This window comes from Notamacropus eugenii, chromosome 3 (assembly GCF_028372415.1).
Source record: "Notamacropus eugenii isolate mMacEug1 chromosome 3, mMacEug1.pri_v2, whole genome shotgun sequence".
NCBI classification, from domain to species: Eukaryota; Metazoa; Chordata; class Mammalia; order Diprotodontia; family Macropodidae; genus Notamacropus; species Notamacropus eugenii.
The window spans coordinates 480,195,702-480,219,815 of record NC_092874.1 but is presented as its reverse complement, the minus strand read 5'-3'; the positions used below and the strand labels follow the sequence as shown (position 1 = coordinate 480,219,815).

General features: G+C 44.7%; 1 protein-coding gene across 2 annotated transcripts in view; it reads left to right on the top strand.

Annotated features, from left to right (window-relative positions):
* Positions 1–1,726: 1,726 nt before the first annotated feature.
* VPS41 (VPS41 subunit of HOPS complex) overlaps positions 1,727–24,114 on the top strand; it is a 184,930-nt gene continuing 162,542 nt past the window's right edge. Inside the window, exons 1-2 of one of the 2 annotated variants that reach the window (XM_072599093.1) lie at positions 1,727–1,797; positions 14,231–14,266. In XM_072599093.1, the coding sequence (XP_072455194.1) occupies positions 1,777–1,797; positions 14,231–14,266 (57 nt within the window). In that variant the 5' untranslated portion in view covers positions 1,727–1,776. Of the gene's footprint in view, positions 1,798–2,109; positions 2,170–14,230; positions 14,267–24,114 lie in introns of those variants that run through there. The other variant, XM_072599092.1, reaches the window with a different exon arrangement.

Here is a 24,114-nt window from a genome sequence, read left to right as displayed (position 1 = left end):
AGAAGAAGAAATCCATGGGGCACTTTACTAGGGACCTACTTCAACTGACCTTGACCTATTAATGGTCCATTTATTCAACCACTTCCAAGTACATGCAGATGCCTTATCATCTTACCTACATCTCTCAGTTCTGTTTACAAGGTTGAATGAAACGTTTTAGTGCAAAATTTGCTGAAATGTAGGCATACCTAATATTCAACATTTCCTATGATGCTTTCAAAAAATGGAATGAAGTTAGTCCATGATCATACATACCTGATGGAAGGTAATTTTTAAAGAAATAGAGTGGGTGTGATATTGGCTAGCATTTACATAGTGCCTTAAAATTTGCAAAGCACTTCAGAAATATCTCACTTGATCCTCTCAACAATTCATTTTTTAGGTGATTAAATTGAAGTATACAGAGATTAAATTATTTGCCCAAGTTCATGCACTTACTAAATGACTGGATTTGATCAGGATCAGGTCTTCCTTACTCCAAGAACAGTCATCACCCCCACCTCCTCCTCCCACTGTACCATCTAGATAAGAGTTCAGCAGAACTTTCTAGGGAAGAACAAAGCAGGATAGCATCATGGGAGGAGTAGGGCTGGTAGCAGGCGGTAGCAGGATTTCCTTTGGGATCAGGAAAAGCGGAGGAATTTGCATCTTGTATTATTTATCTTATTCTCTAAAACCTTTCAAAGATCATTTACAGCTCTGAAATCATTGTCTATTAGTGGGTTTTTTTCCCTAGTACCATGGATATGGTTTGTTTTGGCCTGGTAACTTGAATCTTTGAGGACAACTAAGTGTTGTTGTTCAGTTGTTTTTCAGAGCTGTCCAAATTTTTATGACCCTATTCTTGGCAAAGCCACAGGAGTGGTTTTCCACTTCCTTCTCCAGCTCATTTTACAGATGAGGAAACTGAGGCAAATAGGGTGAAGTGACTTTCCCAGAGTCACATAGCTAGTAAGTGTCTGAGGCCAGATTTGAACTCAGGAAAAGGAGTCTTCCTGACTCTATGCCTGATACTATGGGAGGTTGAGCTACCATGGGAGATGGCCAACCCCCTTCCCAACTAGAAAGCATAGGTAGGATAAACATTTTGATGGATATTGTAGAAATTATTGTTATAGCGAATAGCTTGAACTAAATGAGATCGCTTAAACTTTTGAGTCTGTGATGGTCAGGTCATTTAGCTGAGTTCATACTTGAGCTGAATCCTCATGTAAAACATCTCTGACTAGTGATCATCCAGCTGTTGCTCACAGACCTCTACTGATGAATTTTTCACTAGCTTTTCAGCCCATTCCATTTTTAGGCAGCACTAATTTCTCAGTTAAGAAGTACTTTTACTCCCCTACTATAGGCTGGATGGTTTTCTAGGTGCTGAGAATAGAGAGAAACAAGTGAAGTAATCCTTGTCCTCAAGATTCTTACATCTCACTGGGACGCCATGTGTACCTAAATGGGTAAACGACGCACACAAAAGAAATATAACGTGATTTTGTGGGATATCAAAAAGAATTCATGTAGATGGTGGGTTTGTTGAGAGTTTTAAAAACATTTTCTTCCCTGGTGAAGCAGTGGGAAGGCATCCACTTTTCGGGAGCTCGGAACACTCGGAGAGCAGTCTCCTGGGCAGCTCCGTCAGAAGCTGGACAGCTCCTCGACAGCTCCTCGAGAGGGCGGAGCTGCTTCAAACTCCATTTCCCAGCATGCATTGTGTCTCCGAGTCCGTAATATCCTATACGTCACTTCCGGAAGCGTCCACGTGATATTGCCGGCAGCACCATGGCAGAAGCAGAGGAGAAGGTGGGTATTTAGGCAGTTGATGGGGGTGTGGCGGGGGGGGGGGGGGGCGGGTGGCCTTGTTCAGGGATCTGCGTTGGGTGAAGTGCGGCGGGGACATTGAGGCAGGTGGGGAGCTCACCCGTGTTTGCCGGGTGCTGCCCCCGTGGTCATTATAAAGCCATTTCGGGGAGGTGAAGAGCGAAGGCACGCCGGGCATGGGGCACAGCTGATGCAAAGACTCCGAGGCCAGAGATGCACTCCCGTGCTGAGATGTCGGCGCCGGCAGTAGCCAGAGTGCCATTGACAGGAGGAAAGAGGGAGTGATTTCGTTCTCCTGGTAGAGCATCTATGTCCAAACATGGGAGCGCTGGGGTGCTTCAGGAACAGGGCAAGGTGTGAAGGGTTTGGGATAGGTGTCTGTGTGCCGAAGGGCATAGAAAGGCAGCCTGGAGTAATGGGTAGAGTCCGGGACTTGGGGCCAAGATCTGGATTCAAATTCTGCCTCTGGCCTTCATTAGCCGGGTGACCCTGCTCAAGTCACCCGTAAAATGAGTAGTTTGGATTGGGTGATTGAAATCTAGAATCCAAGGAGAGTGTTCAGCTCCCATGGCCCTCCCACGAGAAGCTCACACAGATTAGGTGATCTTCAAAGTTACTTTGTATCTATCCTGTGTTACTTTCTATCTATCCTGTCATACTTTTTCTCCAGACTGGCTTTGTTGTTCGTGTATTTCTATATCCTCTCCCCCGCTACCGCTCCCCCGCCCATGCCTCCTGAGTAAATGAGGCCAGAGTTCTGAGGCAGAGGAAAGTTGGTCCTGGTGGAAGATGGTGCTCCTAGTTAGGGAAGGCTTCCAATTTTCACTTCCTGTCATTGCAAATCCAGATGCTGTTCCTGGTCCACTTTTTCTCCTTCTCTGTGACTTCGGTTCTTAGTGTCTGTCTGAGGTTTTGCTCCGTATTCCCCTGACATCTTCCTTGTGCCCCAGTCTGTCCTACCTACCTGACAGGTATCCCTCCTGTTGCCACCTTGCGGCCCTTGGAAGGAAGTCCCTGGCTTGATAGTGCACTCTCCTCACCAAATTATCTTAGATTACTTATTTGTTTAAAGGTTGTAGTTCTATAGAATGTAAATTCTGTCAGCTAAGAATTGATTTCCCTTTTATCTTTCAGAAGCCAACGGTTTCTTGCGCAGAGTAGGAGCTGCTGAATTTAATAGTTTTTTAAAAAATGATAATGATGCTTAAGAACTAGGTTAGCGTGAGAAAAATTTGTGCAAAATTTCTGGACAGCAACACTAATAACAAGTTTGGTTGTTGGTCAATTGTGTTTGACCCTCCATGACCCAGTTTGGGATTGTCTTGCCAAAGATACTGGCCTGCTTTACCATTTCCTTCTCCAGCTCATTTTACTAATGAGGAAACTGTAAACAGGGTGAAGTGACTTGCCCAGGGTCACACAGCTTGTTCATGTCTGAGGCCAGATTCGAGCTCAAGTCTCCCCGACTCCAGGCTTGGTGCTGTATCCACTGAACCACCTAGCTGCCTCCTTTAATTTGGAGTCCCCTTCATTTCTGCAGGTAATAGTTTTTGGTTCGTCAATACATTAGGTACCAAATGTTCACAAGTAAAATTGAAAGGTATAGTAAAGTGCTATAAATATGACTGGTCTTTCATTGGGGACTGAGGGGCAGGGAATAAGTATATATTTAACACCTACTATGTGCCAGTGCTAAATGTTCCACACGTATCTTCTCATTTGCTCTTCACTTGAAAGGCCACTTTGTTCTTTCTTATAAAAGTTGTCACTCTTTGTTTAAAGGGTTTCATGTTTGTCACCTTGAAGGTATGTAAGAAGGAAGTTTGTGAATGATCTGGTAGAAGAAGGGAGCTCTCTCCTGTCAAGTCTTAGTTTCTTCAACTGTAAAATGACTTGAGGCTCTATGACCCCTAAAGCTCCTTGGAGTCTCCCATCTCCCACAGGTCCATTCGTTCCCAGTGGGGAATATGAAGACCAATAAGACAACCTTGGGCCCCTCTTTGAATCCCCCTTCTTAATACCTGGGACCTTGGGCAAGTTAATTAATGTCCCTGGGCCTCTGTTTCCTAATTTGTAAAATGGAGGAGTGAGACTTCAGGCCTCTTACATTCCTTCTGTCTCCAGTTGTCCCCCTAAGATACAATGTGGATGTAAATAATAGTAATAGAAAGAAGGTGAGGCCCATGGGGCGTTCTGTGACTTCAGAGGATGGCCTGATCTTGTATACCTGAGGGGAGTCCCCCTACTCATAACTGCCATGTTAACAGTCCCAGGAGACAGGGTAAATCAGCCTTCCTGCCCCCACGTTGTCTGTTATCTCCTAGATAAAATACAATTTGCTCAGCTTTCTCTCCCACCTTCCTTTTCTCTCCAGTAGAATTTTAAACTCCTTGAGGTTAGGCCTTACTTTACTTTGTTAATTTCTTTTGTCTCTGTACCTCTATCCCCCCACCTCACTTCGAGTAGCGCTAAGGCCAGGAATATGCTCTTAACTGGGTGAAGGGAAGTGGAAGAGGTGCCCCTGGCAGGATGGTGTGGAGGATCCTGAAAGCTGAGGGAATGCTGTTTGGCTGGAGGAGAGGGTGTCCTGGGACCGGGCGAGGAGACTGCTTTGTAGGATGGGGTGTGCTCAGGGCACTGATGGGTTAGGAGGCTGCAAAACCATTTCCCATACTTCTCATGCTTCTCATGATGTTGAGCCTGTGGTGATGGCTGAATCCCAGGGATGTACCTTCTCATTTGTCAAAGAAAGATTAAATTGTGTTCTGTATAGCTTGAGTTAAGTTGTTGAAATTGGTAACCTGTGTTTGTTCCCAAGTGCAGTTAAGCTAGCGTGCGCTGGTTCAGTTGCTTGCTGTGTGGCAGGCACTATGTGAAGCATGCTCCAGATTTTATTTCATTTGATCTTCACAGTAACCCTGAGAGGCAGGTGCTGTTCTTGTCCCCATTTTACAGCTGGTTAAGTGTCTGAGTCAGCATTTGAACTCCAGGCCCTTCATCCTCTCCCTTGTGGTTCTCCTGGGTGCCATGGGATGAGGGTTAGGCAAAGGCAGTCCCTGCCTCAGGGAGCTCCTAGCCTAATGGGGCACAGTGCTGTGCTGAGTAACAGCTTCTGAGGTCGGCTGTCTGGCTGTGAAGTGTGTACCTTTCCCGGAGTGTTTGTGAAATGGAGTGTGATCCAGATGTTGAACCCAGAAGTCAGTTAGGAGCTGTCTGCAGCATTCCAGCTGTATCTGAGCCCTGTCCCACCATTGCCACTTAATCTTTTCACTTGAATTCAATATCTGTGCTACTGAAAATGGCTGGAGTGGATGGTGACAGCTTCAAGAGTCAGTGCACCTGCCTCTCCTTCCCAGTACCGCTCTGGCGTCTTGGACTTATAAGATCTAGCTTCTCTTCCTCTCTGCTTGATTTTTCCTGATTTACATGATGACAATCAATTTAATTTGGCTGACAGTAACCAGCCACTGTATGCAAGGAAAGAAGACCCAGTGCTGGGCATGGAAGGTCATGAGCTAGCACCAGCAAAGTCCCCGCATTGGAAGAGCTCACATGTGACTGAGAGGCAAAGAATGGGCAGTGGAATTCAACTGCCACGGGGGAGGCAGGTGCTGAGGAGGGGCCCAGTCATGTGTGGTACCTGCCTCCATTGGCTTTTGTCAGAATGGTCTGATGGGGACAAGGTTTAACTCCAATGTGATAATAACAGCACCTACTATGAATTGCAAAATACCACAAACACTCCCCATGGAAGGTAGAACCAAAACATTTATTAAGACACCAGAAAGCCAAATCCATCACGGTAACAAAAATCTATACACAATAACAATGCAGAGAACAACGCCAGCCCCAAGCCTTCCCGCTGTGAGGCTTCCCACAAACCAGCTCCATTAGACAAATCACAAGCAGGTTCTTTGACTCCGCTACCCAGTGGCCTGCATCCTTCCTAGCTCTGACTGCTCTCATGACTAACTTGCTGTCAACTCTGCTCTAGCTCTGTCCCTTCGTGTTCCAGCCATTCAGTAAACTCCTCCCACCACAGGCTCCATGGGACTCAAACTCATAAGACCCATGCAGGTCACATGACCCTATTACTGAATATGAAAGATCTCTCCATTGAAATTATCATTACCAAGGGTGACTCCAGATGAAGGGGGTGGTGCCCAGTCTAGGGCTGGGTTGACAAGTAAGCTGGTGCTTAGGAATGAGAGAGGAAGTGTCTTTACTGTATTAAGTGCCAGAGATACAATGATGGTGGTTTGCAAAGTTGTTTGTAAAGTTGATACCATTTGGTCCTCACTGCTGGGAGGTCGGTGTTCTCCCCTATTTCAGAGGAGAAAGCAGGTTAAATGACATCCCCAGGGTCACATGGCTAGTGTTTGAGGCAGAATTTTAACCCAGGTCTTTCTAATTCCCAAATCCAGTACTGGGCTCCTGGGTGATGCAGTGGATAGAGCACCAGTGCAGGAGTCAGGAGGACCTGAGTTCCAATCTCCCCTCAGACACTTGACACTCATTAGCTGTGTGACCTCTGGCAAGTCACTTAACCCCAATTGCCTCATCCTGGGTCATCTCCAGTCATCCTGATGAATATCAGGTCACCAGATTCAGATGGCTCTGGAGGAGAAGTGAGGCTGGTGACCTGCACAGCCCTCCCTCACTCAAAACAAAGTCAAGTGCAAGTCATGTCATCATTTCTCTGATGGCGTGGTCTTCTTCGGCAACGAAGGACAGACACACACACAAATTCAGTACTCTATCCATTGCCCCACCTTGCTGCCTAAGAGAAACAGTGAAATAGCCCTTGGCCTCAAGAGAGAGTCTAGAAGGTAGTCAGCTGGGGGTGGGGAGCAACCTATATGTAGAAAACTAAAGACCAAGTATATACAAAAAAAATTCCCAAGGAGAAGGTCTGAGTAACCCAGCGAGGAGAGGGGGAGATGGCTTTTTATTCAAATTGCAGAGGAAGCTCAGATGCTTAGAGGTCCTAAGATGTAAAAGTGAGGAGGGAGTGCATAACTGGCAGAAGGGACAGCCAAAGCAAAGGTATGGGGGAAGGAAGGTAGAAAGCTGCATTTGGGGGAACTGTATTTAAGTCACTTTGTATACCATACTTGCAAGGGGAGACTGAAGTCAGTTGTGAAGGGCTTTGAAACCAATAGGAGTTCTTCTTTTAGCCTAGAAGAGACAAGGACTCGATGGATCTTTTTGAGTGGGGAGAGATATGGCCAGACCTGTTCTCTAGGACTGTTGCTTTGGTGGCTGTGTGGGGGATGGGTGGAAAGACCAGGCTGGAGGTGCTGAGGGTCAGAAGTGTTGTTCAGGTGGCTGTGAACAGAGCAGAGGGGGCTACAGAGCCAGCCGGTGTGGGCAGAATTGATAATATTCTTCCCCATCACTGTCAAGGGCACCCCCTTGCTCCCACCCCCTTGCTGCCTCTCAACCCCCATATCCAAGCTGGTGCCAAATGACCCTGGTGACACCATCTCTTCTATAGGCTTCTTTTGTTCTCTCCAGAATTAGGCTTCTCCTCATCCTGGGCTTTCCTTCTTGAGCTGTGAGCGCCATCCTCACATTTACTTTGGATATATTTATTCTAATAGGAACACGATCTTCCCTCCTCCTTAAAGACAGTTTCTTTTTTGACTTGGCATTTCCCTGTGCCTTGAACAGAGTAAGTCCTTCACAAATGCTTAGTGATTGATTGGTTTCTGTTTTCTCATAATATGGGGATCATTAGTGACAGTTCCGAACTCATCTGACACTGACCTCTGAACCCCAGTAGAATATATAAAAATGAATCTGTTTTATTCTTCCCTGAATTTCTTGGTATTAAAAATCATCTGGGATTGGTCCTGGGGTTTGGAACCTATGACCTCGAGGCCACATGTGACTCTCCAGGTCCTCAAGTTAAGCCCTTTGGCTGAATCCAAACTTCATAGAACAAATCCTTCTATTAAGGGGATATGTTCTATGAAGTTTTGATTCAGTCAAATGGCCACGCTTGTGGACCTTCAGGGCTACATGTGGCCTCGAGGGACAGGTTCCCTATTCCTGGTTTAGACCATTTAGGGCTTGGCTTTAATGGGTTTGTAGTCTTTGGGGACATCTTCTAAACTATACTTCTGGTTTTTGCTGTTATAAGACTAATGCCCATATTGCCAGCCATTCAGCTCATTAGCCTTGGCTTGGATCATCCCTGTGATGTTGGGCAGTGTCTTGTCAACAAACTTGGCCTGGCTCTTGGAGATTCTGGGCAACGGGAGACTCTTAAAGTAAAGATGCATTGGCATCTTTGCCACCTGCCAACCCATCCGAACTGTTATGCTAAGATTGAATATCTAAGTAATTCTTTAACTTGAGTATGTTCTCTGACATTTTGAAAAATTGCTACGCTGCAAAATTCTCTTTAAAGATGAGGATTTTTTGATGTTACCATCTAATGTTTCTCAACATCCTTGCAACAGCAACCCCAACACTATAGGCTGAAATTTCCAACATCTGTCTATACTAGATGTACTTGTGGTTTCCTCTAATGAAGAGAAAGGGACAGGAGAAATAGAAAGACTTTCCCTAACAAGACAAGGATCTATGTAAAACCACTTCTAATATTATGTACAATGGAAAGGGATTCTTATTAGAAGCAGGTGAAAAGGAAGGCAGTCCACTCTCTTCTCTTAAGGAGTTATGGATGTGTGGTTACTGTGAAAAAGCATAACTACAGTGAAAGGACAGACCAAGATAGCGCCAGACTTTTACAAAGTCCCCCCTGGTGGGATACAGATTGAACCACAGGAATCTCCAATTGAAACCCTCTTGGTTCCTGGGCAGGAAACTGTCACCTCTGCAACCAGCGAACCTGGCCTAGTCAGGCTTGACTTTGCCTGAAGTAGCCCAGGCTCCCTTTGTTTGGCCCTAATTGTTCAGTTTATCTCTGACTTCTTCTACCTATTGTTTCTAGTGCTGTCCCCTGGGCCCCAACCCCAGCTAGTCTGAGCCCTCTCAGGGTCTGTGAAGATCTCCCTCCTTCCCTCACCACTCAGCCTCCCACATGACTGTTCTCCAGGCTGAATGCCCTCAGCTCTTTTGGCTGATCCTCATAGTGCCTCATCTTGAAGCCCATCACTGAACTGGTTCCCCTGTGGACACATTCCTCCTTAACATTGTCCTGAAAATGTAACACCAGAATTGAACCTGATATGAACACTGTGGGATTGTTTCTGCTGTGGGCCTAGAGGCAGCCTGGCGGTAAGCACTGGGCTTTATGCTAAGTGCTAGGGATACAAATACTAGCAAGAGGAAAACTAGTCTTTGCCCTCATCCTGCTTCCATTCTAAGAGGGGAAGATGGCCAACGAAAGGGAACTGAGAAGCAAAGAGCTGGGTTGGAGAAGGAAGCCATGTAGAGGGTGTAGCTGGGCCTGGCCAGGAAAGGAATGAAGTATGGCTGGCCTGGTTGTCTTCTCTAAAGGGAAGCCCCAGAGGTGGGGGCTGGCATGGGGGGAGGGAAGGAGGAAATACTCCAAGGTGAGGAGGAGCGAGAAGGCTGAGGCCTGGTGATGAAGCACAACTTGGAGACCAATGAAACGTGAGCTGTGCATGAACTCCTGTGGTGCCATATTACTTCACTGACTATGAGCTTGCAGGCCACTGGGATTTTTAGATCCTCTTCAGACAAACCCCTTTCTAGTTCTGCTTCCTCTGTGTTATACTTTTGAAGCTGAACTTTTCAACCAAGATATTGGACTGGATGTTTCTTCATTATATTTCATCACATTAGACTCAGATCTTTTAAAATCAGTAATTGTCCAGTGTGTTAGCTGACCTTCCTCCTCACTTTGAGCTGTCTGCACATATAACAAGTGGTCTGAGTCATTGATAGTAGTGTAGCTTGGCAGGAGCTAAACACGAGGGAACTCCTAGGGAAGCATTCTGGGAGTGATCTCCTCAGCTGACTGATGAGCCAAAGTCTCTGGGGCAATTCTGAATCTCCCTAACTCTAAACTTTAAACCTGATTTGAATGTACCAAACTAACGATCTCTCCATATGGTGAAGAAGAATCATGTGAGATCCTCGTCAAATGCTTTGCTCAAATTTAGGTAAAATGTTCATTAATCATCAAGCATTTCTTAAATGCCTACTGTGTGCCAGACCTATGCTAAATGCTTAGGGTGCAGTGACTAAAGGGAAGGAGTCCTTGCCCTTAGAGAACGTGTATTGTAACAGGGAGATGTGTAATTGCACATATGTATTCACATATGTAATATGTATTCATGCCTGATATATGCAAAATAAATAAAAAGTTTGGGGAGGGAATCCACTAGCATGGGGCAGGGGCAGTGCTAATTCTAGGAAAAGTTTTCTGTAGAAGACAGGCCTGTAGTCAAAGCTTGAAGGTCAGTGATTAGGAGAGGCAGAGGGAAGGAGAGAGCACATTTGAGGTCTGGGGGAGACAGAATGGATGTGCTTTGGTCAGAAGGGCCAGTATGACTGGATTGGAGAGAAGAGGGAGAGAAACAGTGCAGAAGAAGACTTGGTAGGGAGGGTTAGATATATCAAGCAAGGCCTAAATAGAAGTAGACTTGCAAAAAGATCTTTGGTGCTGTCCTGGAGAAGGTCCATGCAGAGTCCAAACAGAATGGGCATCCATATGCTCTCAGTTGTAGATGTCATTGTTCTGCTTGCATTAAGCCCTGGAATATATCAGAGCCTCCTTGAGGAGATCCAACTTCACTCAAGAGTTTGGCCTAACTCCACATGGGAAAAAAATGGATGGAGAAAGCTAGCTATTGTCATGACTTTAAAAGAACTATTTTCTTCAGTGAGCTTTTGAATCTCCTTTTCCATTTGGCTAATTCTGCTTTTGAAAGCATTCTTCTCCTCATTGGCTTTTTGAACCTCTTTTGCCAATTGAGTTAGCCTATTTTTCAAGGTTTTATTTTCTTCAGCACTTTTTTGGGTCTCCTTTATTTAGCAGGGTGTTTACTTGTTTTTCATGCTTTGCTTGCATGTCTCTCATTTCTCTTCCCAGTTTTTCCTCCACCTCTCTAACTTGATTTTCAAAATCCTTTTTGAGCTCTTCCATGGCCTGAGCCCATTGAGTGGGCTGGGATACAGAAGCCTTGACTTCTGTGTCTTTCCCTGATGGTAAGCATTGTTCTTCCTCATCAGAAAGGAAGGGAGGAAATACCTGTTCACCAAGAAAGTAACCTTCTGTAGTCTTATTTTTTTCCCCTTTTCTGGGCATTTTCCCAGCCAGTGACTTGACTTCTGAATATTCTCTTCACACCCACTTCGCCTCCAGATCCACCCAGCCAGTGCTTGGGGTCTGAGATTCAAATGCTGCTTCCCAGCCTCAGGGCTTCGGTGGGGGCGGGGCTGCTATTCAGTGTGAGATTAAGTTCAGGTGCTCAGGTGGGGGCAGGGCCACCTCACGGGCTCAGTTCCCTCAGGGGGTTTATGCAGAGACCTTCAACAATGGATCCTGGCTTCTGCCTGCTTGGGGAGCCCCTGTCTGCTCTGGTCTCCGCTGCTGTATCCTGAGGGGGCCTGAGTTATGGGGGCACCCCACTCCCCTCTCAGCAAGCCAAGAAGACCCTCTCACCAACCTTTGGGGCCCGTGGGTGGAGGGCGCGGCCGCTGGAGATTCCTTCCCTGAAGCCTGCTCGGATCTGCTCCTCTTGGTGCCGCGCAGCCAAGGCAGGGCTGGGCTTGGCTCTGCAGCGCGATGGACCTTTTGCGAGAGGTTTTCAGGTCCCTCTGGAACAGAAATCTCGTCTGCTCCGTTGTTCTGTGGCTTCTGCTGCTCCAGAATTTGTTGGGAGTTCTTTTTTACAGATATTTTATGGGCTGTGAGTTCGGAGCTAGCATATGTGTGTCTTTCTACTCCACCACCTTGGCTCCTATTGTCATGACTTTAAATGGAGAATGCATAGAGCTGGCCAATCAGTGTATATCTAGTAGTGGACAGACCTCTCAGACAAAAGTCTGTGTTCAGTTGAAACAGGAGAAGCAAAGCTGCTTCAGTGTTTTTAGGAAATTGCAAAGGTCCTAAGATTTGCCTGAGTGAAGGTCTATCTTTTTAACACCAATATTGGCATAGTGATGATAGTTGATGATAGAGTGGCACAGTTGATTCTTTGAGTCAAGTGGCACTTTCTTTGAAGGACAGATTTTGAGCATTACCTTTTGAGCAGTGGGGAGACTGTTGGTAGGTGTAAGATGTAGCACATTACAAATGAACTGTTTGGGTGAAGTGATGGAAGTTAGGATGGTATCCAATGACCATTAAAACAAAAGACAGGCCAGTCTCGTGTGGCAGGAGTAAGGAGTAACCAGTGGATGGCCACTCCTACGCCATTGCTGTCAGGCTACGTGAAGGTCCAACAGAACTCTGGGAAAGTCTTCAGCAGGTTGGGTGCTATGGAGCCTGCCACCCCCACATCAGGAAGCTTGAGGAGAACACGGATGGGAAGCCGGCGGGAGGCAGGTGTGGATGAGTCATGATCTTTGTAGTTAGAGGAAATACTGAAATGATTGAAATCACAAATTCATTGGCAAATCTGAGGAAATTAACTATATATTTTGATGCACTAAATTAGAAAACTCATTCTTGAAATCCTAGGGTGGAAAGGACCTAAGACTCAATTTTGGCTCAGCTCAGCTTTTTGTGAAAAATGCAGATTTTGTGACATCTAAGCCTACTATGAATTCCCAAGCAATTTTCATGACCATTGCTGGCCTTTCCTTAAGAACTGGCCCAAAAGAAGGATAATGAGTTTTCTCAATGAAAGGCTAAAACACTTCAAGCCTTACTGCATTATCTTACTGTTCTGGGAAATTTTCAGAAGTTGAACCTTGATGGTATTAATAATAATTTTAAGGTGATGGTAATAATTGGCATTTATATAGGATAACACTAAAACTAACTAAACACTTTACAAATGTCTCATTTTAAAATCACAGCTGCCCTGGAAGGTTTTACAGGTGAGAAAACTGAGGCAGGCAGTGATCAGTCAAGTGACTTGCTAGTCACCCACCTCTGAGACTGGATTCAGACTCAGATGTTCCTGAGGCTAGGCGAATGCCAGGCCAGCACATTACCCACTGCACCCCTAGCTGTGTCCAACTGCGCTCCTGGCTAGACTGGATTGCTGGCCAGCTCTGTGGCGTTTGCTGGCCTGTTGATAGCGCCTTGTTGCTTTATCCCCTGGCTGTACGCCTGTCCCCAAACCTTCATTAACATAAACCTTCTGCTCATTCTGTAGCTAACGAATGTGGCGCGTCTGTGTACTGTCTGTAGGGGGAGGCTTCCGTCCCTTTTGTTCCCTCTGGGTTTCTGTCTGGGGCCTTGTAAAATTCTTACTTTCACTGTCAGCATATTAGTCGGGACCTTTTATTGCTATTGATAACTATAAGTACATTAAGTAAATCTTCATTTTGCTGACCTCTTTGAGGATGGCCAGCATCAGCAGATTCTCCCTTTCAGTGGACAGGTGAGAGATTAGCAGACAGGAGTCAAGTCAATTTTTTCCCTTTTTTCTTTTTTTTCCCCTGGGATAGCAAGATTCATTGTCTAACGGGAGAAAGAAGTGTGCTTAAAGGCAGAGTTTGTCCAAAGGTTGATAGTTAGAAAAACAGATGGAAATCAGGTTTGTGAAGTGTTTAATAGGGAACCAATGGATGGGGGATTGTTTTGACAATTGGTCAAGCCAGAGAGGCCTTTCTTGCCCCATCCATACTAATGGCATTGTGGTGGCTGACGGTAGAGGAGCCTGGCAGAGAGGGCTTGAGACAGCATTATTCTTGGCTGTATCAGGGTGAACTGGGGGAAGGTGAGATGACTTGGGGAGATTGATGACCCGTTGTTGGGAGGGCACCCTGCTGGAGGAATGAGGTCGGTGGCTGACTGTAGTAGATAGTGTTGCCAGCTCTGGGAGCCAAATCATATCTTCAGGGCCTGGATTCCCCGGGGGGCTGGACAAGATGGGGCTGACATTCTGCTTATCCAGTTTGTTGGTTCTTCAGTCTTCTTAGCATCTTACCAGTGGTACCTAATGATCTAAAAAGTAAATAAATAAAAGGACACAGGATATGGGAGAGGTAATAAATTCTTTATTTCTCCATTTTTCAAATATATATTATTTTTCTTTTGACTGTTTGTTTTCCTGATACATTTTTATTTGCGTCACCTTTATTTCTGAAGTATTCCTTCGCTGCACCCCCAGCAAGCTATCCTATGTAACAAAGAAGGAAAATAAACCAGTTGAGCCAAACCATCCAACACATGACCTTATTCTGGCAATATAGGTAGCATTCCACACCATAGTCCCCCAGAGGTGGATGCATTTCCTTAACTCTTTTCTTGGGCCTGGTTACTGACTAACCTTTTTTTCCTTGTGATTTTTTTTTCCAGGAAATATCTGTTGAAGAATCTACAGATGAGTCTGAGGTAAGTCTGGGACAAGAAGTGCTGCTCTTTGCCTGCACTCAGCCAGTCTGTATGGCACATTGTCTGTTGTCTTGATGGGCTCCACCTTAGTTTAAGTCTTCAGCTGGGTCTTTTGGGGCCAGTCATTCAGGCAAGAACCATTGAATGAACCCTCCCTGTGTCTCTGGCACTGTGCTGACTCTCAGGTTTCCAGTCAAGACAAAACCCCACTCCCTGCCCTCCTCCCTAAGGGGGAGATGACATGTAAATTACCAGGTACACACTGCATATGTACAGAGGGTTTGGAAGACAGTCTTAACGGGAAGGCCCTGGCGTTGAGGAAGGAGGGTGGACTGAACCAGAGAACATCTTCTGGTGGAGGCGAGGAAAGGGAACGTGCATGCCAGTCCAGAGGGAGTGCCTAGAGATGGAAAGGGGCTCAAGGCAAAACCAGAGAGCCTGATGGAGCTATAGCAGGGGGAGAAGAGGTTTTCTTGTTAGAAACACACACCATGTGTGCACTCATACACATATACACATTCATGGGCACCCTGCACCCCATGTTCTGCCTCTCACAAAATGAGAAACACAGGGATCATTTGTGTGCCTGTTTCACCATTAGGCCAGTTCTGTCTTCTAAGGTGACGTTTTCACCGCTTCTTTTGTGCTGCTTTTACCAAGCTCTTAATCATCTTTCCTAATTTTCTTGCATCACTCTTATTTCTTTTCCTAGTTTTTCCTCTACCACTCCTATCTTTTTAACTCTCCCAGAAATTCTTGTGGGCTTTGGGTCCAATAAATGTTTTTCACTGAGGCTTTGTTTGTAGCTGTTTTCACGTAGTTGTCTTCTTCTGAGTCTATGCCATGAGCTTCCCTGTTGCCATAGTAACTTTGTAGTCACCTCTTTTGCTGTTGTTTGCTGATTTTTGCAGCCTATTTCTTGACTTTGATCTTTATGTTAAAGTTGGGCTCTGCTGAAAGTGGAGAAGCTGTCCCAAGCCTCAGAGCTCGCTCTGTAGTTCTGCAGGTTGGGGTGCTTTTGAGGTGATTGACGTAATCCAGGGAGAGGAATGGTCACTGCTTTCCTGGTTTGCACTCTGCTTTTAACCCAGGAAGGACTCCTGTTTCCTTACAGCTGCAAGTATTAGTCTTTTTCTTGGCCCTGGAACTGGGACCCAGAATTGCTTACGTGTAATAGAGTTGCCAGTAAGCACCTGCTGCACCCCATGGCAGCCCAGGTCACCTGTAATCTCTTTCTGACCAGTTGTCTGACCACCTTCCTGTCTCTGGTCTGAGAGCTCCCCAAGCTGCTGCTGCTGCTGCTGTGGCCTCCTCCAAGGCCTGCAGCTGGAGCTTCTGCCTTGCTTTAGTTCTGTGCCCACCCTGGTGCTGCAGACCTTTCCTGCAGACCTCCTAAGATGTCTTAGTCCCTCTGATCTTGTGTTGGCCATCCCAGTTTTGCCAATCCCAAATTTGATTTGAAGTGTTATTTTAAAGTTGTTTGGAGGGGAATGTTGTTCAACTGGGTCAAGACCTGTACTCCGCCATCTTGGCTCTGTCCTTTGATGAATCCATTTTAAGGAGGCATCTCAATCTCTTTTTCACCTGGCACAGTGAATGCCTGAATAAACTCTAATTCTTTGGTTCATCCATTTGGTGAACATGGCATTGAGGTGATGCCTGTATTCATGTAAGTGATAATTTAATTGGTGACCCAATAAGCATTTGTTTAGCATTTACTGTATTCTGGGCACTGTGCAGGTTCTAGAGATAGCAAGACAAAGGACAGACCAATTCATGGTCTTAAAGGAGAGAGGGGGGAAACAGAAGACCACGTATAGGTATGATCAGCACAGATATCAAGAGAATACATCCACATGAATACATGGTACCTTGGGAGGTTGGGGAGACCAGCAAAGACTTCTTTCAGAAGATGGTACTCTAGCTGTACTGTGGAAGGAAAAGAGGATTTTGCTGGGGGGGAGGGACTGTATTCCAGACTTGGGGGCTGACCAGAGCATAGGTGTGGAGGTGGGAAATGGATTGTTATATGTGAGGAACAGAGAAAATCTACTGTTGTCATACTTTTTATCCTGCAACTTTAAAAGCCTGTTTTCATGCTGGGCTGGGCTGAGGTTTATGTTCTAAGGAAAGCAGAAAGAATCACTTTGGGCATTTTCCTTTATTATTTTAAGAGTCTTACCAAAGACTTTTGATACTTTATCATGGCCTGATGGGAGTCCTGAGTTCTGGAAGTTCATGGACGTGGAGGCTGCAGGCTCTGGCTGCTCCTGCCAAATCACAGAGACTTTAAATAAAGGCCTTAGATCAGACTGTGGGTGTTGTCTGACGACACACATAGCCAAGTCCGAGAGCCTCCTCACCAGATCGGCAGCAGGATGACTGATGTTCTTGGACGTAGGAAAAAAAAACCAACCCTCTACTAAACTGTCCCCACTGACCTCACACTGATGAAATCCCAGATCTTTGAAGACTGTGCTAAAGTTTGAGTCTGAGCTGGGCACCCATTTATTGGTCTCTCAATTTTCTAGATGAACAAATAATTGAGAGGTGACTTATTCAGCGTCCAGTCCTGAGAATCTTGACTAGTCAGTGCTATTAAGCAGAGTTAAACAAAATATGGAAATGCAGCATGTAATGTGACAACCCAGATGGTCTATTAAATTTAAGGTGGATAATATGGTCTATAATAATTGCACGTGTTTTCTCGCATAGTCATTCATGGACCTTTCCAAACTTCTCTAGAGGATGCAGTCCTGGTCACACTTTCTAGTTTGTGTGGGCACAGTATAGGCTCAGCTGCCCTCTGCATCCCTGAGAAAGCTCCATTTTTCCAGGATTCCTCAGGCTGGAATGTGAAGGGGTGGTAGCATTGCTCACTTACTTATTCCTGACTTGATATTGCCCTCTGGAAGGTCTTGAGGAAGCTTTCTGATAGCTGTCATGATGTAGCCCTTTCCTCTTCCCCTTCCTCACCGAGAGATTTAGGCCAGTAATATCTAGTCAGGCTCCTCTTCCTGAGTGTGCCAGTAAATATTTCACTCTAGATTATGAGAATTATGTAGTTAACAGACTACCTCCTGGGCTGCATGAGTCAATTTTATTATTTGATCCTTCCAACAATTCATTGATTGCCTAGTGGCATATTTCATGGCACTCATGGCACTATGGGTTCTCCTTGGAGGATGAGGCAGCACTGGCCGTGTAGCCCTTACCATAGAGGAGGCATCTGGAGCTCCAGTCCAGCCCAACAGGCATTTAAGTCGAGATTCTGCACTAGTTGCTGCCATTTCTGTCACTTTTGTGATGAAAGATGAAGTCAGCTCTAAATGCAGATGAGGGAACTGAGGCTCCGAAGTCACATGACCTTCCCAACATCTCCCATCTGCCTAATGTCTGATGGAGCCTAAGTTCCACTCTAGTTCTTCTGACTCCATTGTAGTAACTGTTTCTGTTTTATCTCACCCCTTAGCCTTTCCAGAAATATTTTTCCTTTTTCTTCCTTTCGGTACCTGCTTTAATTCTTGGTGTATATTTTTCCAGTCTTAATTTCTTTGCCTACATTTTACCAATCTTGTGCTATCCAGGCACTTGGACTGATATGCCATTTTCATCTTACATGATGCAGAAAGGCAGAAAGATCAGTCTTCCCGGCTTTATGTCCAACTTGCTTTCAGGGCCGAGCCTGGTAAATTTCTCAAGTCCAGCCATAAAAAGGAGAGCAGTACGATCAGTCACTTCGGTCCATGGCCATGCGTCCACAAAGTTTATTAAGAAGTTCAGAAAGATAGATCCCTTTGTTAGTGGTGGTGTTAAACCATTTCGCCTTGAACTTTCTCATCTCCCTTTTATACTGAGTCAATGGTATAATATTTTATTACTACAAACAAGCTGTAAATCAGTTTTGCCTTCACCAGAGAAGAGCACTAGCCAGAGGATGGACGTAATATGAAGGTGCTCCTGGCCAGGGGAGCATCAGGGCTCTGGTGACCTCTCCTCACCTGTATAAAGAGCTCAGGTCACCACGAGGGGTGAGTTTCTCTGCAGGTTTGGAGCCCTGTGTCTTCAGAACCCGCCCAGGGGCCATCTGAAGATGCAGATTCCCAAGGTGAATAGTTATGTGTTCATGTGTCTCTCATTTATAAAGGGTTTCGCAATGTCCAGAGGATAATGGGAAAACTATTGAACCTTGAGCATTGAACTTTGCTGTTCCCTCATATTGTTTCAGGGAATGTGTCATGGACAGTGCAGATACTTATTGGGGATTCCTGGAGTTTCATACTTGATTTCTAGCTTCCTGCTGTTTCCTTCTCACTCATTCTCTTTTATGTCATTAGAAGTTTATAGGGTTGGGGTAGCTAGGTGGCACAGTGGATAGAGCACTGACCCTGGAGTCAGGAGGATCTGAGTTCAAATCAGGCCTCACATACCTCCTAGTTGTGTGATCATGGGCAAGTCACTTAATTCTGATTGCCTCTAAAAAAAAAAAAAAAGAAGTTTATAGGGTTAATATAGGGGAAGGAGTAGTGGAGAGGGATTCCAAAGCCCTGAGTTTGAACTTAACCTACTACTTCCCCTCTTTATTGGAAGCCATGTGGTCAAGGACAGTGACCTCTGGACCTCCTCTGCAATGTGGGCTCACTTTTCATAGGTTCCCAAAGAGGACTATACTGCCCCTGGGGAGTGCTGGAATGATGGGTGGGCGGTGTTTTTTTTTGAAATGACACAGATTAAAAAAAAAAAAAACCATTATAGGGTTAAAGAAAGTAGAGTTTCATGGGGTGCTGAGTATTTTTTTTTTTTTAAAGGAGGCAGTAGGTCAAATAAGTATGGGAACCTCTGGCCTCGATGATGGCTCCTGCCAGTTCTGATTTTGTATCTTCTTTCCATCCAGAGAATCACAGACTTGCAGAGTTGAAAGGGATCTCCATGGCCATTCAGGTTTTGGGGAAAAGAATCCCCATGAAAGCAGCCTGGAGACTTTGACATCCCTCCTTCACTTGAAGACTCCCAGAGAAGGGGAGCCCCCCGCAATGGCAAAACCTTCAGATGGATCTTTCACTGACACACTCATTCCCTTATTTGAGTCAGGTTCCAGCCCATTCCCATGGGTCCATCCTTGACAAGGGGCTCCTCTCTGGCAGGTGGAGGCCACCTTGGGCAGATGCCGGCTGAGCACATGGGCTGTGGCATCAGGAGCTGTGCCAACCCTTATTCCTCACTTTAGCCCTAAGATGAGGCCCTGCATCTCTTTGATGGCATCCTCGGCTCTGGTCGCTATCATAGTTCCATGTTTAGAACATGTGGCTCCCAATGCTCCTGGTTACCTTGCGGGTACTCCTTAATCCTTGTTCCCAGGGACTGTGGTGTTCAGGGATTCATGGCCATAGAAGGACCCTGGAGAATACTGGTATTAAAAAAGCAGGCCTTTGTTTCAGATTTGGGGTCACTTAAAATGACTGAGATCGAATGGTCAAAGTCCACCACACTCTTCTCAATCCAGCTTTATTCTGGGCCTACCTTCTTTTCTGTTTGTAGTGTCCGACCAGGATAAGCACACACACACACAGACACACACACACACACACACACACACTCAAACAAGTTTATAGGTCGTTTCCTAATCTTATGTTGGTGTGGATAATGGACTTTTTTTTTTATTAACTCTATTTGGCTTTTCCTATATGAATGGGTTGGCTTTACTATCTTAAATGATTTTTAAAAAATAAGTGTGTTCTCTAAATTTTTGCAGATCTTTTCTACCTTTCATCTGTTTCCTATTGTACAATTTTCATCCTTAAGCACCCTGGGGTTTTGCTTAGTTTGCTGTCTTGCCAAATTTTATTTGGATTCCCTCCAATGCCTCTCTCTGCTTTATGAGGTGATTCTGCTTATCACCTTTCATCAACCTTTCCCATAAGATTTTACAAATGCATTTATAGCTGGTCTTGTCCTGGCCGCCACATCTCTGCTTGGCAAATAGGTCATGTTTCCTGACCAGCACAGTCACCACCACAGCCATCAATATGGCACCTGTTTTACGGCAGGTAGATTTTTTTATAAAATTATATCACTCACTGTGCATGTCCTTCCCTTGTCTTCCATTTTCAGTAACTTTTTTTAATAGGGTTGGAGTTGTTTTAATTGCAGACCATATTTTTTTCTTTTTTATTCTTTTAGCTGTGTACTAGAAATAAACAACTTTGTGTAGGGGACAGAGTGAGCATCAGACTTAATGGCTGTGTCATATTTCTTTGCCACGATGAGCCTCAGTTTCCCCTTCTGTAACATGAGGACGTTGTATTAAGTGGTCTCTAAGGAACCTTTAAGCTTTTAATCTCTCGTCCAGTTTTTATCCTTGCTCTGATTGGTCACCTAACTGTACATTGATAGCTGATTCAATGATGTTCCTACTTCAGTAATGAGTTATTTTCTGTTAAAAAGTAATCATCTTAATTCTTTTTCAGTGATGTTTGGTTTTCACCTGTCTGCCTTAGTTTCCTCAGCTGTAAAACATGGATAATAATTTCATTTGTCTCAGAGAGAATCAGATGAGATCATATTTGTAAAGTACTTAGCAAGGTGCCCAGTCCATGGTAGGTGCTCAGTAAATGGTTCCTCTTTCCTTTTCCCTTTCACTATGTCTGGCACATTCCCATTCTTTTTTCAAAGATAGTATTCATATTCCATAGGTATGAAGCTTCTCTGTAGTTTATAAGTCTTGGCCCTTACCCATTCTTTATTCTGCATCCATGTTTTCCATGGCAATTTTCCATTGGCCTTCTGTATTCACATCTTTGCATGGAAGCTAGTGGGCATTAAAGTATGTGTGGATTTAACTTGGAGGATTGTATTGTTCTTCCTGTAAAGTCTCTATTTTATCATATTCTGCAGTGCATTATGGTGCATAAGCTATACTTACTTCTGTGGTTACAAGCCTTGCAATGTGAGATGAACAGATCTCTCATGAAGTGATGTTTCCTGGTAACTTTGGGTGTGTGATGAAGCCAAGTCCCCCAACACCTGTATTTGCCTCTCTGAGGACAAGTTGAGAGCTGTCTGACAGCTGAGCCTCTGACTCCGCCAGTCTTCTGGTTTTGTTTTAGGGAGAATGTAAAGGTGGAGTTGATTCATTTCCTCCAGAGCTTCTTTGCTCATTGGTCCCTGGCCATTTGAAGCATCAACAGCTAAGTGAGAGTATCTTATTGTGGTACATTCATTTTTTAGTCGTATCTGACTCTGTGACTCCATTTGGAGTTTTCTGGGCAAAGATACTTTGTGCTTTGCCATTTCCTTCTCCCACTTGTTTTATAGATGGGCAACTGAGGCATGCAGGGTTGAGTGACTTGCCCAGGGTCACATGGCTAGTAAGTGTCTGAGACCATATTAGAACTCAGGCAGATGAAGCTTCCCCACTCCAGGCCTGACATTCTATCCACTGGGCTAACTAGCTTCCCCAAGTGAGGGTATATAGCAAGGAGGAAATCTGTGGGATTCCTAGCAGCCTCTGCCTCATTCATTGCCCACTTGGCAACCATCACTGTAGAAGCAGAAGTGATGGGGAAGGGAAGGGCAGGACCTAGGGTTATTTTGTGCTGAGTATAGTGCCTAGCATCTTATTACCGGATCATCTTACTTGTCTCCTCATAAGTTTGTATGCAGTCAAGAAGCAATATTGAGAACCAAATATGGAACAAATGATTGATTTAAGATTGGAAATAAAGTATGCAAAGCTATATATTATCACCTTATTCATTTAACTTACATGTAGGGTACATCATATGAAATATCAGGCTGGATGAATCAAAAGCCAGAATTAAGACTGCCAGAAATAACAGCCACCTCAGGTGTGCAGATGATGCCACTCTAATGGTACAAAGTGAAAAAGAATTTAGAAGCCTCTTAATGAGGGCAAAAGAGGAGAGTGTAAAAGCTTGCTTGAAGCTTAAAACTTAACATTAAAAAAAAACTTAAGATCATGGCAACTGGCAACATCACTTCTTGACAAACAGAGAAGAAATGGAAGCAGTGTCTGTTTTTATCTGCTTGGACTGTAAGTTCACTGCAGAGAGCAACTGCAGCCACCAAAGAGGCTTACTCCTTGGAAGGAAAGCTATGGCAAATCTGGCCAGCAGACTGAAAAGCAGAGACATCACCTTGCTAACAAAGGTCCCTATGTATGGTTGTGAGAGTTGGACTGTGGGGAAAGCTGAATGCCACAGAATTGATGCTTTCAAGTTGTGGTGCTGAAGAAGACTTTGGAGAGTCCCTTGGATGGCAAGGAGATCAAGTCAGCCAATACTTACAGAAATTAATTCAGACTATTCACTGGAAGGTCAAATACTACAACTGAAGCTTAGGTCCTTTGGATACATAATGAGGAGACAGGACTCTTTGGAGAAGACCCTGATATATGGGAAGGATTGAAGACAACAGGAGAAGAGGACGGCAGAGGATGAGATGGATGGGGAGGGTTAGGGAAGCAGGCTCGGATGGGCTTGGGGCTGGACACGACTGAACAGCAGCAGCAGTGCCTGGCACGTAGTAGGTCCTTAGTGAATGATTGAATAAATGAATGAATGATTGATGGGTTCTCAGGCCTGGGTTATCAGCTTTAGCCTTTACCTCGTGGTACAACCAACTGGAACTGGAAGTTTTCTGACTAGCCTTCTTTCCGGAACCCAGGGTTTTTTCCACGTCATGATGAGATCTTGGAGGTGAACTGGGCAGGGGATGGAGGGAATGGGAATGGAGTGGGAGGTGGTGAGAACGTGGTGGGAGGGGAATTGTCATGTTTTTTCGATTAATCCTAGATCGTTCCCTTTGAAAATCTCTCTTTTCCAAAAATTTGACATTATATAATTATGTATAAACTCTGTTTATTGTTTCAGATAATGCAGAGTCATGCAGTGAAGGTATAAATAGCTTTACAGTTTATGTGCGTTTTATAGCTTTTTGTTCTTGGAAAAGTAAAATCCTTTAGGGGCATGTCTGCAGTTATTTTAAACGGATTTCTCAGTTCAGTGTTAGCTATAAATAAAAGCACTCATTCATAGATTAGCAGTGGAGGCTGGTGATCAGAACTTCTCTGTGCTACAACCCCTGGTGGATAATCTGATTTTAGAAAGTCCAGCTTATTTGTTTTGTTGATGAGTTTCCCCATTCAGGATTTTTCTGCCCGCTGGCTGTTCATCTGAATAAGTCTCCAAAACGAATGCGGTATAGAGGTGAGCAAGTACCACTCATCACCTTTGAGTGCAGTGGATGGACAGGTTTGATTAAATCCAAGTGGACTGACAAACTAGCCGAACCCATTTAAAATAAATTGAGATGCAGTTTGTGTTGAATTTTAAATTTACTTTGGAATACACAGTCACTTCCAAATATATCAGCCAGTAGCCTTCTAGCTCCCTTATTTAGCTTTATATGGAAGGATGAGAGGGAGCTGAAAAGAAAACCCCAAACCTGTTCATCAGGAAACTCTTGCAGAATCATTTTTCAATCTCAGCGACTCATATGTAGAGTATTGTGAATCATTTATTGAAACTCAACTGGAGTCTTTACATGCATTAATTTTAAAAAACAAATTTGCAGCAATGAGGAGCTCAGACGCTCCTGTACACATTGAGATTGACTGTTAAGAAAAATGGAGTGTGACCTTATCCCTTTCTTCTCTTCCTATGAGCGAAACAGGCTTTGGATTAAAAAACTGATTCTTTCATTTAATGAACCATTAATATTAACAAGTTGTTCTCATTAGTGTGTCTGACTTGGAGGGTATGGGGCAAATTCTTTTTTCAGCATATTTTATACAGATTTTTTAATATACCATGGGAAACCCCGTAGGA